Source organism: Vombatus ursinus, unplaced genomic scaffold (assembly GCF_900497805.2).
Source record: "Vombatus ursinus unplaced genomic scaffold, bare-nosed wombat genome assembly UNPS02011431.1, whole genome shotgun sequence".
In the NCBI taxonomy this organism is placed as follows: domain Eukaryota; kingdom Metazoa; phylum Chordata; class Mammalia; order Diprotodontia; family Vombatidae; genus Vombatus; species Vombatus ursinus.
In genome coordinates, this window is record NW_020951209.1 from 4,571,972 (window position 1) to 4,587,105 (window position 15,134).

The 15,134-nt window shown below is 39.9% G+C and overlaps 1 protein-coding gene across 1 annotated transcript in view; it reads right to left on the reverse strand.

The window, feature by feature from the left end:
• Positions 1-2,402: 2,402 nt before the first annotated feature.
• The window catches only part of LOC114038899 (probable polypeptide N-acetylgalactosaminyltransferase 8), a 29,624-nt gene continuing 16,892 nt past the window's right edge, over positions 2,403-15,134 (reverse strand). Inside the window, 6 exon segments of the mRNA XM_027856412.1 lie at positions 2,403-2,549; positions 4,846-5,013; positions 11,028-11,123; positions 12,108-12,245; positions 13,359-13,510; positions 13,513-13,543. Of these exon segments, the coding sequence (XP_027712213.1) occupies positions 2,403-2,549; positions 4,846-5,013; positions 11,028-11,123; positions 12,108-12,245; positions 13,359-13,510; positions 13,513-13,543 (732 nt within the window).

Below are 15,134 nucleotides of genomic sequence, written 5' to 3' on the forward strand. Positions count from 1 at the left end.
AATTCAAAATAAAGACACTTAATGAAATAGAATAAGAAAAGTCAGAATGCACAATTCTTCCATTATTCTTGGGTGCATTCTGTCAGAAATTCATATACTATCCACCAGGAGAATGGGTATACATATAACAATGATAACAATACAACAATAATAATAATTAGTATTTATATAGTGCTTACCTTGTGCCAGGCACTATGCTAAGCACTTTATAAATATTGTCTCATTTGATCCTCACAATAGCTTTGGGTGATAAGTGCTGTTATTGTCCCTATTTTATACTTGAGGACACTGAGGCAAACAGGATGACTTGCTCCCTTTAGGTGTGATGTAACCACTGAATACATCATCACTGAGGGTCTCCACGATACCCCTTACATCAGGAAGAGCTCATACTCTCTGATATAGACAACTAGCCACCTAACTTAAGAATTAGCCATTCCAATGACCCTACAAAGGGGCATCATGATGGTAATGGCATTACCATCATGATGGTAATGATGATGTTGAGTCCTCAGTTAAAGGATGTGGCAATATTTAATTAAATTATTAAATTAAATTAAAAAAAATAACTATTCCCAAGATCTCTGGCTTAGCATGCATGTGTATTTGACCCATAACAGAAGGTAAGACCTCAAGGTGACTTCCTAATCCTAGAGAGTATCCTGATCATTCCTCCTGATGACTGCCAGGCATTACTGTCATTGCTGAATTGCTCCACGGGTCTCATAGTATGGGTATTTCTCCCTGCTACCAGTTTCTGGGCTCATTTCTTCAGGGACAGCCAACCCCTATCTTTAAATTCCGTGTGCTGATATACCAGGGCTAAGGCAGGCTGATCATTCTTTTATTCAGGTCAGTGGTTCTGTGTTCTTTTTATTTATGTTTGTTTTCACCTGTTACACTTCAATTTGTCTTCCCTTAATTCCTTAACAAAGTTTTAAATCCTTAACTTTATGTGGAGTTGAATTAAGGTAAGTAAGATCTCCCAGGCACCAGACTTAGAAAGTTGATGTTCAGATTTGGGCTGGTTTTGGGGTCAAATTTAGGGATGCTGGTGGCTGCTGGAGAGTACAAAAAGCCTCTTGGAAATGGCTTTGAGGCTCAACAACAGAAACCATTTCCTGTTCCCAAAGGATACAGGCCCACATGGTAGTAAACACATAGACATTAGTCAACACACTGTCTGCCATAATTACCCACATTTTTAGTAATTACTCATTAGTCAATAAAATAATTGAACCACAGAACATTTATTAAGTGCCTTCTATGTGCCAGGCACTATGCTAGTCACCAAAGATACAAAGGTAAGATACAAAGATACAAAGTTAATCTACACACTCCAACCAGAAAATAAAAATACTCAAAAGATCTGTAGTTTCATTATGATGGGCAACTCCTTGTGTGAGAACTCTCTCCACCAACACAGATTTCAGATCAACCTATCACTTCATAGATAAGCCCTAGCTTAAGGAACATACAAATTAAAGGAAGCTAGTACTCAACCTAGATCTTGTGTTTCTGTCTAACACTCAATCCACAATGCCATGACGTCTTTGCGTTTACCAGACAGTGGCTAGAAAAGAGTGATCTAGTGAATAAGGGTGAAGTGGTGCTTAGAAAACCTGAGTTCTACATGCTGATATTCACCTGCATGGTATGCATTAAGTATTCCACCCTGAACAGAAAGGATGTACTGAATGATCTTTCAAAGTCCTTCTATTCTGAAAAATCTAAGTGGTATATTTCTACCTACAACAATTTCAGATACAAAAATAAAATAGAAGAGGAAATGGAAGAGAATCTTTGTTACCCAGAGAAAATCCTTTGGAGAATTTTACTTAGAGGTTCAACTGAATACAGTTTCTCCTGACTGTACGGGGATAGAATTTCACAAGTAGACTGGGTTGCATTCTGAGAAGATGAGAAAGGGAAGTTATGGAGGAAATGAATAAATAAGGTAAGCATAGAAATTGTTGGCTAAACAACATTGGTAGGACCCAGACATGAATGTCTACACTATCATCCTTACCTTTGTCTTCCACCAACAGACACAAACACTTTGAATCCAAATAGTGTTTATTTAGAGAAGTTTCAAACAGTGATACCTACAAAGTGTATTCTACTCCTGCGAGAAGGTGGAAACAGCTTGTCATCATATTCTCTCCCTTGTCCCTTGAAAAAGCCCACTTCTTCCTAAAATGGATCTCCCAAGTTGCATACATAAGCTATTTGAATTTATGACATTTGTCTCCTATAACTTGGGTGTTCAAAAATTGTCCCTGTTTATAGTCATGATGAGCACTCGCCTCTGAACACTGTTAGGACTTGACATGGTCCCTCCAATAGCAAGGGCTAGTACCACCAATTTAGGTTTTCTTGGGTCAAGTCACTTGCTAGCTTCACTACTGAGAGCTCTCCCAGTCTCTGACAACATGTTGGATGTTCCACTCTTGCCCTGTACACTCCTGGAGGATGAGAGTATAGGATCTTGAGTCATCTTGCTGGATTTCCAAGCACCTTTTGGTGTCCTTGTTGATGATAGCTGCCCCCTGAATGGGAAAAGAGCAGGGAGTGATTTCAATGAAATGTCCCATCAGACCAGTCTTCTTCCTGTCCCACACCCCCATTCTTCCTACTTCAATCTTTGTTGTCTGCTGTGGCCAGTGTTACTTGAGGAAATCTCCAATCCCCACTTACAAGGAAAGTGGGTGTATGTAAAGTGGATTTGTTATTCTTTTTTAGATACTAGTTCCCAGAATCCATGGCCATAAATAATCTACTAGTTCCCAGGATCACAGCCTGTAAACAATTTCACTCAGCACTGTACCGTTAGGTAACTAAAATAATATAAACATTTGAGCTTAACTTGTAAACAGCATAGCGCGCCTGTGCTATGCTATGTCATCATGATATTGCTAAACTTGATGTAAACTTGTGAGGCTATTGCTGGCAAAATGCCTTCTTTATGGGGCAGCTGGATGACACAGTGGATAGAGCACCGGCCCTGGGGTCAAGAGGACCTGAGGTCAAATCTGACCTCAGACACTTGACACTTGCTAGCTGTGTGACCCCTGGGCAAGTCACTTAACCCCATTGCCTAGCCAAAAAAAAAAATGCCTTCTTTGTGTGCTTCTCTTTAAATCAAGTGAGCACTGGCCAGTAAGTGTGGATTTGAGGGGATTTATGGAATGTGCCAGCTAAAAGCTGTGCATGCCTTGACCTGCCACCATCAAGGCTCGGAGGGAATGTGAATGCTGTGCTTGTCTTGACTGGCCCCCATTGAGACTTAGGGGAATATTGTAGGAGTTGGAGCTCCTACTCTTACTCTCACCGGCCCCTGTGAGAAGAGTAATTAGGAGATGTTGTAGAAGTTGGTGCTCCCAAAATTGGTAACCCTATTGAAAAGAATAAATTAAAATAATCCTTCATTATGTTGCCACTGATGTCCTTCTAGCTGCCCAGATCAAGAGTGAACCTGTTAGCGGCCAGGGCCCAAAAGCTCCTGTATTACAGTGGGATTAAAAAAAATGTGAACCAGATTGCTCAGAATTAGCCACATATGTCTGTTTCCTCCAGTAGAATGTAAGCTCCTTGAGGGCAGAGACTGTTTCATTTTTGGCTTTGCATCCATGGAACTTAGCACAGTGTATGCCACATGGTTGGAACTTAATGAATGCTTTTTGATTGATTAACTGATGTGGTTAATTGAAAGTGTGGAAGCAGGAACGGGAAAAACTGACTTTACATGTGTGAGGCCCTACTGGTTCATAAATACCAGGTAAGTAATTGATTGTCCTTGATTCTTCCAGAATCAAAGCCATCTATCTCTCATTCTTTTATATCCACTAAGTCATCTGGTGAAAGTGAACTGATTTCCATGTGCCTGAACAGCGCTAACACCCTGCTGGACACTGATCCCTGGTACAAGGAATGCCACTAGGCAATGGGCAATCTATCCCATATCTTATGGGGCAACTTACACTTCCTATATTTTTTTGGTGTGTGGGGAGGAAGCAGCATAGTTAGTAGGTGCTCCTTGAAACTGACCAATAACTAAGGACAATGGAGATTTGTAAATTGCCCTGACCTGCTTAGAGGAAATTAGTCCATCCTCCTTAGATAGGGGAGTAGCCTTCAGTTCCTGGAAGATCCCCATACTGGTGCTGGACGGTGCAGACACCCTATCTATCCACATCAGCCTTACTGTAGTTCAGAACTCCTGAGCTCAAATGATTTACTAGCCTCAGCCTGCTCTGAAGGAAGGCTGGGAGTGTGGGGAGAAGCAATAAGCATTTATATAGTGCCTACTATGGGCTAGGTACTATATTAAGCTCTTTTTATAAATATTATGTCATTTGATCCTCACAACAATCCTGGGAGGCAGATGCTATTATTATTCTCATTTTACAGCTGAGGAAACAGACTAATAGCAGTTAAGTGACTTGCCCAGGTCACACAACTACCAAGTGTCTGAAGCCAGATTTGAACTCAGCTCTTCCTGACTCCAGGTCCAGCACTCTATACACTGTACCAGCAGTTGCCACTAAGGTCCTGCACCATCATGTCCAGTATATTTTCTGGGGGTACCTAGGTATTGCAGTGAATATAGCACCAGGCATGGAGTCAAGAAGACCTGAGTTCAAATCCAGCCTCAGATACTTGTGTGATCCTGGGCAAGTCACATAATCTCTCTTTGCCTCAGTTTCTCAACTGTAAAATGGGGATAATAATAGTACCTACCTCCCAGGGTTGGTGTGAGACCCAAATGACATAATATTTATAAAAAGAGTCAGAGGCACAGTGCCTGACACTCAAGTCAAGAATCTAAAATACCCATTAACTTGCCTGTTTAAAATCCCAAAGTGTATGCATTCCTTTATATGTCGCATCAGGGCACATTGCTAATTCTGGCTCAAGCCCTTGGCCAGGATCCACAAGGCACTGATATTTGGAGAACCAATCATCATATAACAGTCCCAGGTACAGCTCTCCAGTCAGAAAGTAGAACACAACCTAGAAAGGAACAAAGTAGCCCGTGAGGGATACAGAGTCATTGATGGGAAACACCTGACTCAGGCAAAGCCCACAGATTGCTCTCTGGGCATGGGGGAATCGCTGTGTTTGCTTATCTTATTTCTGGGAAGCAGGGGTCTCCCCTTGTTCACTCCTGCTCCACTAAATTCCAGCTATCAGTCATTGAGAAGAGAATCTCTATGAAAGGGATTCCACATCACTTTCTTCACTGCCTGAGGTTCAGCAGTAACATGGCAGGAAGGGCACATAGTCAGTCAATAAGTCAATAAGCATTTTTAAGCACTTACTATTTGCCAGGCACAATGTCTAAGCAATGGGGTACAAAGACAAAAGGTAGTCATTGCCATCAAGGATCTCACAATCTAATGGAGGAGACATGATGCAAACAACTATAAATGAATAATAATAATCAGTAGCATTTATACAGTGCCTACTATGTGCCAGATACTGCCCTAAATGTTTTACAATTACCTCATTTGATCCTCACAACAACCCTGGAAGGTAAATTCTATCTTATTATCCCTCTTGTACAACTGGGGAAATCTAGGCAAACAGGGTTAAGTGACTTGCCCAGGGTCACACAGCTAGTAAGTCTCCGAGGCTAGATTATGAACTCTGATCTTCTTGACTCCAGGTCCAGCACTCTATCCACTGTACTATGGTAACTATGCTAAAACAAAAACCTGGGCACCCTGAATGTGAATTCCTTGTATATGATTTCAAACATTTCAAACAGGATTGATAAGGATACCTCCTACTTGCCTCTGAGATTAATCTCTCCACGTATTTTCTAGTTCCTGTCCCATCGTCCAGGCATCCTTGTATTTGGGCTCCTTTTCTCACTCTTTCTTCTTTGACCATAACAAAGGAGTACTTATTAATGAGTTGATGTCATATTGCAAAGAAATCTCTGGTGGAGTGTTCTTAGAATTTCTGCCTGACCCTGGGATGTTTATCATCCTTATCAATGACTTGAATAAAGTTGTACTTAACATGCTTATCAAATGTGTGGATGAAACAAATTAAGAGGGAGAAATACCACTTTGGAGGATAGTCAGGATCCAAACATCTTGACAGGCTATAAAATTGGGTTAAATCTAAAAAGATGGAATTTAACAGAATTTGCACTTGCACTTGGCTTTGAAGTGGGAGAAGTGGGAGAAATCTGACTAGACAGTTCATTTGAAAAAGACTTGGAGAGTTTAGTGGACAACAAGCTCAATATGAACCAAAAGTCTCACATCGAGCTTGGGGTCCAAAAAGGCAATAGAATCTTAGACTGAATTAAGAGGAGAAGTGTCCAAAATGAGAGAGGTAAATCATTCCCCTGTATTTTTCTCTGGTCAGGCGTCTTCCAATAAGGCATGTTTACTTCTGAATACCCCATTTTAGGAGGGACATTAATCATCTGAAGAGTGTCTAGAGAATGGTGGAAGGCCTTGAGATCCTGCTACATGACAATCAGATAAATACTGAGAATGTTCAGCCTGGAAAAAAGAAGTCTTGGTAGCATTCTTTAACATTTTGCCCTAAGCTCTCTTTTCTCTAAAGTGTCTTCTTTGATGGTCTCATCTGTTCCAATGATCTTTATTCATCATCTCTATGTAGATAATGTGGAAGTTTGTATCTCTATTCTCAACCTTATCTGGATTTCCAATTGCCTGGTGAATATTTTCCACAATCAATAATTAATTAAATTATTAAAAATATCAAATTATTAAATATTGATTAAATAATCAATCAATAAACATCTGAGCCTAAAATGTGCCAAGCACTAGGGATATAAACAGGGTTTGTGCTACAAACAAACAAAAAGAGGCAAAAGACAGCCCTTGTCCTTAAGGAGCTTACAATCTAATGGGGGAGAAAATAAGCAAGCAGATATGTACATATAAACTCTATCTAGGATAAATAGGAAATAATTAAAAGAGGGAAGGCACTTAAGTAAAACCAAACTTGTCTTCCCCACTTAAAACTGTCCTCCCTAACCTGCTCTATTTCTTATAATGACACCCAAGATTATCCTCTTCTAACCCATAGACACTCAAGTCCTGTCATTTCTACCTCTGAAATACCTTTATCTTGCCCCTCTTTGCTTTTTCTCCTTTAATTAACTTACTTACTTTTAACATACATTTTTTTTTAGAATCTTGAGTTCCAAATTCTCTCCTTCCCTCCCTCCATGCCCCTGCCCCTTGAAAAGGCAAGCAATATAATATCAATTATACAGGTGAAGTGATGTAAAATATATTTGCATATCAGCCGTGTTGCAAAAAAAAAGCAAGAAAAAACAAAAAAAAGTGAAAAAAGTACACTTCTATCTGCACTCAGAGTTCAACAGTTCTCTCTCTGAAAGTAGATAGCATTTTTTTTATTAATTTTTTTTGATTTATCAACAATCACTTCCATATGCTGTTGAGTTTAAAATTTTTCTCCCCCTTCCTCCCCACTACCCTCCCCATGATGGCCTATAAGGCAAGTTAGATTTCTATACCTAACTGATTATGTTATTCCCTTCTTGAGCCAAATCTGATGAGAGTGAGGTTCAAATAATGCTCATCTCCCTCCCTTCTTTCCCTCTGCTGTAATAGATTTTTGTGTCTTTTCGTGTAACTTAATTTACCCTTGTCTGCCTCCTCCTTTCTCAGTACATTTTCTTAGAACAGATTAATCCACTTACTTGGATCCATTTAACTTACTTGATTAGACTTTTTTTTATCACTACATCAAAGTCAACTTATATCCACCCCCTTTATGTATACTTCTTTAATATGGTGTAATAACAATACAGTTCTCAAGAGTTACAAGTGTCAGTAGATAGCATTTTTCATCCTAGATGTCTGGGATATTGTCTTGATTAGAGTACTTGCCCCTCTTTTCCATTAGCCCTGCATCTCCCTACTTCAGGTCCTTGTTTCTTATCTAGATAAGACTCTTAGCTGTTATTCCTACCAGTAGTTTATACTCTCTCCACTCCATCCTCCATACCACTCCCTGAATGATATTTGTAACACACTGCTATGATCATATCACTCCTCTATTCAAAGAAAAATCTCCTGGACTTTAAGTGATAACAGAGGGATTTATATTTATTTTTCTATTTTATCCCAGAGGTAACAGGGAACCTGTGGGTTTTATTGTTTATGTGTCAAACTTGTGCTTTAGTAAAATCACTGGCAACTGTGTGGCAGATGGATTGAAGAAGAGAGAGACTTGAGGCAGGGAGAAAAATTAGGGGGTGATGGTAATAATCCAGGCAAGAGGTGCTAAGGGCTTGAATTGGCGTGATGACTGATTAGAGGAAGGCAATGGATGAGAAATGTTGTAGAAAAGTAGAATTGAAAACACTTCTTCAAGACCACCATTATTTCTTGTTTTATATGATTGCATATGTTATAACCTATATCAGATTGCACACCATCTCAGGGAGACAGGAGGGAAGGGAAGGAGGGATAGAATTTGGAACTCAAAACAAAAAAAGTTTAAAAAAATTTTAATGTTTAAGGGAAAAATAAAATATTTTTAAAAGGGAAAAAAGACTACCATTATTTCTATAAAGGTTCAGCAGCAATCAAATGTCTTATGGCTACACGCCATCCTTATGACTTCACTATTCCTGGTGACCACTCCCCTGTATGTGTTCTCTCCCTCACTGGATGTAAGGTTCTCAAGGGCAAGGACCATCTTGCTTTTTAATTTGTACCCCTAGCACTTATCACAATGCTTGGCACATATTAAGTCCTTAAAATGCCTTTTCATTTATTTATTCTTAATTGATTGGATATGTTCAGTAAAATAGAGTAAGGAACCAAAGATGCTCTGAGTTGTAAACCTGGGTCCTAGAAGGATGGAGTTGACCTTCACAGAAAGAGAGAGATTAGGAAGAGGGGTGTGGTTATGGGGAGATAGACAATGGGTTTTGTTTTGGACATGTTGAATCTGAAATGACTAAGGACATGCAATTTTGAAATGTCTAATAGGAAGCTGGTGGTGCAGGATGAGAGATCAGGAAAGAAACTTGGGCTAAGTACATAGAATCAAGAATCATCTGGGGGGCAGCTAGGTGGTGCAGTGGATAGAGCACTGGCCCTGAAGTCAGGAGGACCTGAGTTCAAATCCGACCTCAGACCAAACACTTGACACTTAATAGCTGTGTGACCCTAGGCAAGTCATTAACCCCAATTGCCTAAAAAACAGAAAACAACAACAACAACAAAAAAGACAAGAGTCATCTGCATAGAGATAGTAATTAGATTCATGGGAGCTAAGGAGGTCACCAAGTGAGAGAAAGAAGAGAAGAGAAGAGAAGAGAAAGGGGGATCTAGTATAGAATCTTGAGGGACACCTACAGTTAGGTGGTCTACTCTAGCTGATGAGCCAACAAAAGGGACTGAGATAGCAGGAGACGAATCAAGAAAGCATCATCCAAAAAACCCCAGGGAGGACATCACATCAAAAGCTCCAGAGGAGACAAGAAAGATGATGACTGAGAAATGATTATCTGATGTGGTGATTACAAGATCACAGTTAATTTGGTAGACAGTACGTCTCAAGTTCTCACTCTTCTCCTTTCATCTCCACGCCTTTGCTCACTCTGTGCTGCCTCATTGGAATAGATTCGCCCATTTTCATTTCATGAAGTCTTTCCCTCCTGCAAGGCCTAACATGAATGCCAATTCTTCCTCCTCCCTTTGCCTAGCTCTCATTTGTCTCTACCATGGTGCTTTCTATCAAACATTCAATCAGTCAACCAACATTTATCAAGGACCTACTATGTGTCAAGCACATCCTAGGTAATGAAGATACTAAAGGCAAAAATGAATCAATAACTGTCTTCAAGGAACTTACATTTGTGGGGGTGGAAAGGGTGTGTGGAACATATAGAGTACGTAAAAGATATAACTAATATACAGAGGCATTGCTGCTCTAGCCTTGGAGCCAGGAAGAATCATGTTCAAGTCCTGCCTTTGACTCCTACTGGCTGAGGGACCATGGGAGAATCATTTAACCTTTTGTTGCTTTGGGCAACTCTATAAGATTAAGTTAAAGAGAACATACTGGCTTGCTTCAGTAAGAGAAGTTTCTTCTTCCAGGAGTTCCCTATGTCAATGCGTGTTCACAGGGACTGTTTGTGCCTGACCTGTGGTAAAGCTTTCTGAGCTCCTATTGGTCTGATCAGCCACAGTCAGACACACTATATCTTGACCCCAACATAGTGACATTATTTTGGTCCTCTTTGAGAATAGATGGCAGCTGTATTAATGAAACATATCCCATATCTATTACAAGGGGAAAATGGCATAGGACCTGTGATTTCATTGTTCTAAAGAAACTCCCTATACCAATGCAAATATGCATTTAGAGCCTTAAAGAATTGCCTAAATCACAGAAAGGGGACCTGCCCAGGGTCACACAGCCAACTTATATCTGAGACAAGACTTGAATCCAAGTTTTCCTAGGCTTCTTTCTATTATATGTTTAGTTCCACTGTCTAGCCATTGTGTTACACAATCCTATAAAATAAATACAAGTTTATTGGTGGTGGAGGGAGGTGACATTAGCAGGACCTTAATAAATGTTCTACAAATTTCAATTTGGAGAAAACTGGGTGAGTGGAAGAGATCTGGCTGAGAAGTTAGTCTGTGTGTCTTCTTGAGCTTGTCTCAATATTACTCTCTGAATCCCCAATCTCTCTCCAATATAATCCTATCCCTCACCCTAAGTTTCTCAACTCTTTACACTCAATTAAAAAGAGAACCTTTAATGGCCAGGTTCAGAGCAAAAGTAAGGAAGAGATTTGTTTCAAGTTCTGGTATTGGCTTAAACTCTAACACATTTCCCTCTTTCCCCCCTGCCCAGCTTCCCCTAGTTCTCCATCAGGTCTTGAATCCAAAACCTAACAAAAGTTAGAAAAGGCCAAGACATTATAAGGTTTATTTTGGATAGTAGGGGTGGGATGTGGCAGGGTGGAAATGTCTGCTTTGGGACCATACCTGTGATTCATATCCATGGCAAGTATGCATGATTGGAGTTTTTCCTGAGACAGGTCCCTGATCAATGCAGATCATCTCATCCACAGCATTTTTCATCTGGAAGAGCAAACACACACAGTACTCCTGGGAAAGGGAGACCGAGAAAGTAGGCTCATCATCCATACCCAGCCAGGATTTGGCTTCTTATTGTTAATATGCATTCTCATCTTAAAGGATGATAGATTTAGCTCTGGTAGGGACTTGATTATCTTGTGCTATAGCTTCATTTTACAGAGGCCTGGGGAAGTTAAGTGACTTGCCTTAATATCACACAGCCTGGTAAACAGCAAAGTTGTTCATTAGACTCTATATTCAGTACTGACACCATACTTCAGCTGAAAGGAAGAAAAGATTTGGTGCTTGCCAATTATTTCCTAAGCATTGGGAATGAGACAAGTATTCCAGAGGGCAAGACAGCTGTAATCATCTGGAGATGCCTACTTTCCTCCTAAAGGACCCTTAAAGTAGCTTCTGGGAAAGTGTATACGCGTGAAGCCGCTTTCTTAAGTTAGCTGAGAATAATGCTGGTTCTGAAAATCTGGTAGTGGGTTGGGAAACACGAGGGAAAATGAAGGGGTCTAGCTACCTTATAAAGGGAAGAAAACAATGACTGTGGATCAAGAAGCATACAAAATTAAAGGGGAAACAATGATTTACATAGAACTTTAAAGGCTGGCAAAACACTTCACCTATGCTAACCTCATTTCATGCTCACAACAACCCTTTGAGGTTCCTACTATTATTTTTCCTATTTTGCAGATGAAGAAACAGAGCCTGAGACAGGTGAATGACTTGCTCAGGGTTTTAATACTTAGACAAAATTTAAACTCAGTTCACCCTGTCTCCAAGTCCATTTCACCATTTACCTGTCTCAAATCTGGGAAATCCTGGAACAGAAACCAGATGAGTAGTATTGAATAGCAAATAGAAATGCTGACCATAAGGAATTTCAGAAACACTGAACTAACTGATATAGGCCCCTTGGAGGGAGAACTGAGGTTGTTTAATGTGTCTCAGAGCATCCATAAATATGGTACTTACTATTCCATAACTGACAATGTTTCGAATTGGCTTCAGAGATGGATAAACATTTTTGAGGTACCAGTCAAAACTTCAACAATTCAGTTTCTTCCTGAGTTTCTTTCTGGAAGACACGTCTCCATAGTCTATTCCATTGTTCTGCAAAGGAGTCATCTTTTCTTTCAGAACATCAAATCTCGAAATCTGTAACTCCCTTGTCTCCAGCCTAAGACAGTTCACATGACAAGTGGACAACTGCTCCATGACAAATGGATAAGTGCAGTGTCCTGTGGGTAACCTTCATAGCCTTTGGTTTTCCTAAGAGGAGTGAGTAGTAGTGCTCTGGGCCCCCCAATCTGAACAACTGCCTGAACAACCAGCACCATGGTCCTTTGTCAGAGGTTATTCCATGCTGTCCCCACCTTTCATGAAAGACCATAGACCTTCAGCTGATTATAAAGCCATAAATTGCAAACAACATGTGTTAATTATTATATATTTAACTTTCGGTTAGTAAGAAAAAGAATATCATCTGATGATTTTAAATCTGAAGTGAAGCCTAATTCTTTCTGAGCATTTTATCACCATCACCACCACCATTACACACACACACATACACACACACACACACACACATACATATACACACACATATACACACTACTGCCTACAGTTTCCCAGCTACTTAGTCAGGTTTCTAGCTCCCTATCTACACTCCCTGCCATCTTCTCCAGTTCAAGATTACTCCAAAAGTCTATCATCACTGAATATGACACCCATGGTTAAGCCAGAATCATCCCTGGTGATAACAGTTTCAAGCCCACGTGTTGACACCAGGTTGATATTGTGGATGGGTCCTATATAAGTCTGAATGTAGAACGTGTTTCCTTTTTGTATCTGGCTTGCATCAAACCTAAATTTAGTTTTTCATTGCTGTTGTTTTTTATAGCTAAACTGTTTTGTTTTATTTTTGTTGTACCTTTCAAGGTATGTGATTTTAGGGATACAGGCTATATTAAGGTGTGGATGAACAATGCCCATTGTCATTTGAGTTTCTCTATGTGTCATGCCTGCTCAGAGCTGACAGCAAAGAATTTTGCTCAGAGCAAAGAATCCCTGACTTCCCCCATTGGTGTTGTTAATCAGGGTTGCAGGTTTGGAGATTTGTGGGAAACTATGTTTGACCTGGGACTGAGTTGCTACATTTTTATCTTTTCCCTTCTATTACCCACCCCTCTCTTTTCCTTTTCTACCTTGCAGTTTGTGACAAACCTCCACAGGCAGATTCCAGTAATAGTAAACCATGGATTTATAATTATCCAACCAGACTTCAGCCACACGAAGAGCATTGCGTCTCATGAATTGCCCTAGATTCCAAGCATAGGGTTTGAAGGCTCTCTTCAGGTGAACAATCCGGGAACAGGAAGGATCTCAATCTTTCCTCCACACTGTCACACCTGCATTAAAGAAAACACACACACACACACACACACACACACACACACACAAATTTGTCTCATAATGAATCATCTTTAACACTCACTTCAGTACCATTTAAAAAAAAAACAACATGAATTCCTCCATCTTGCTCTGATATCCATCGCAAAAGTCTGCTGAACTGCCTTACCTCAATTCCTTTTTTGGCAGGTTTACTAGGGTAACCTAGTAGATTAAGGGTAGATCAAGGGAATTATGGAGACATAGCTTACTTAAAATTTTAGCACAAGCTTTTGAGAAAGTCTCTCTCCTGCCATCTTGGGAACAAGGTAGAGAGGTGGGAGCTATATGGCAGTTCAGTAAGGTGGATTTTGAGAAGTGGTTGAATGACTGGTCCTCAAAAGCAGTTATTAATGAGTCAATGTCAGCTTGGAAGGATGGCTATCAATCATGGAGTCAGTCCATAAGCACCTACTATGTGCCAGGCTCATAACTATGAAGAAAGCCATTTCAGTTGAATGATGAGGTCAGAAAGCAGACTGCAGAGAAATAAGAGAGTGAAAGGAAAGAAAGTAGAGGCATCCATTATAGATGGCCTTCTCAAGGAGTTTAAACACAAAAAGGTTAGATAGCAGGAATAGAAGGAAAACAATTAAGGGCTGGGTTTTTTTTTTGAGGATGATGGAGTTTGTAGGTAGTAGGAAAGTAGTACATAGATAGGATGAGATCAAAGATTAGTGAGAGAGTAGGAATGATAGGGAGGGCAATCTGCTGGAGAAGATGGAATCACTTGTCCATGCAGAGGGGTTAGGCTTGGCAAGGAGAAGGGCCACTTCTTCATATGAGACAGGGATCAAGAAAGAGATAGAAGAGTACTTGAGTGATGTAAGAGGAGGAGGAAGGAAATAAACATTTATTAAGAGCCTACTATGGGCCAAGTACCATGCTAAACACTTTACAAATATTATCTCATTTGATATTCATAACAACCCTGGGAGATAGACGCTATTATTTTCCCTGTTTTATAGCCAAAGAAACTAGGGCAGACAAAGGTCAAATGACTTGTCCCAAGTCACACAACTAGTAGGTGGCTGAGGCTGGATTTGAGCTCAGATCTTCCTGGTTTCAGTCTCAGTGCTTTAACCTAGCTATCTCTAAAAGGAGGGGACAGGAAGAAACTCTCTGAAAATGGCCTCAGTGTTTTTCTATAAAATATGAAGCAGGATTCTCAGTTGAGAGACTGAGGTGAATCTCTCAGGAATCTGTCCTTTGCCATGTCATTTTGATCAATGACTTTAATAAGCAATAATAATTAATGAACAACTTATAACACCATAAGGTTTACAAAGTGTTTTGCACATATAGATGACATGCCTTTCTGATCTGCAGATGATTCAAAGCTTAGCATAATAGTGAATATACTGACTGACAAAGTCAAGATCAAAAACATTTCATTGGACTTAAGCAATGAGCTAAATTGAATAAGATTACATTTTAAAAAGATAACAATAAATTCCTCCACTTTGATTAAAAAAATCAGCTTCACAAGTATAAGATGGGGACCAGCTAATTATATCAATAAATACAATGACAGCCAAAAAAAACCTATAT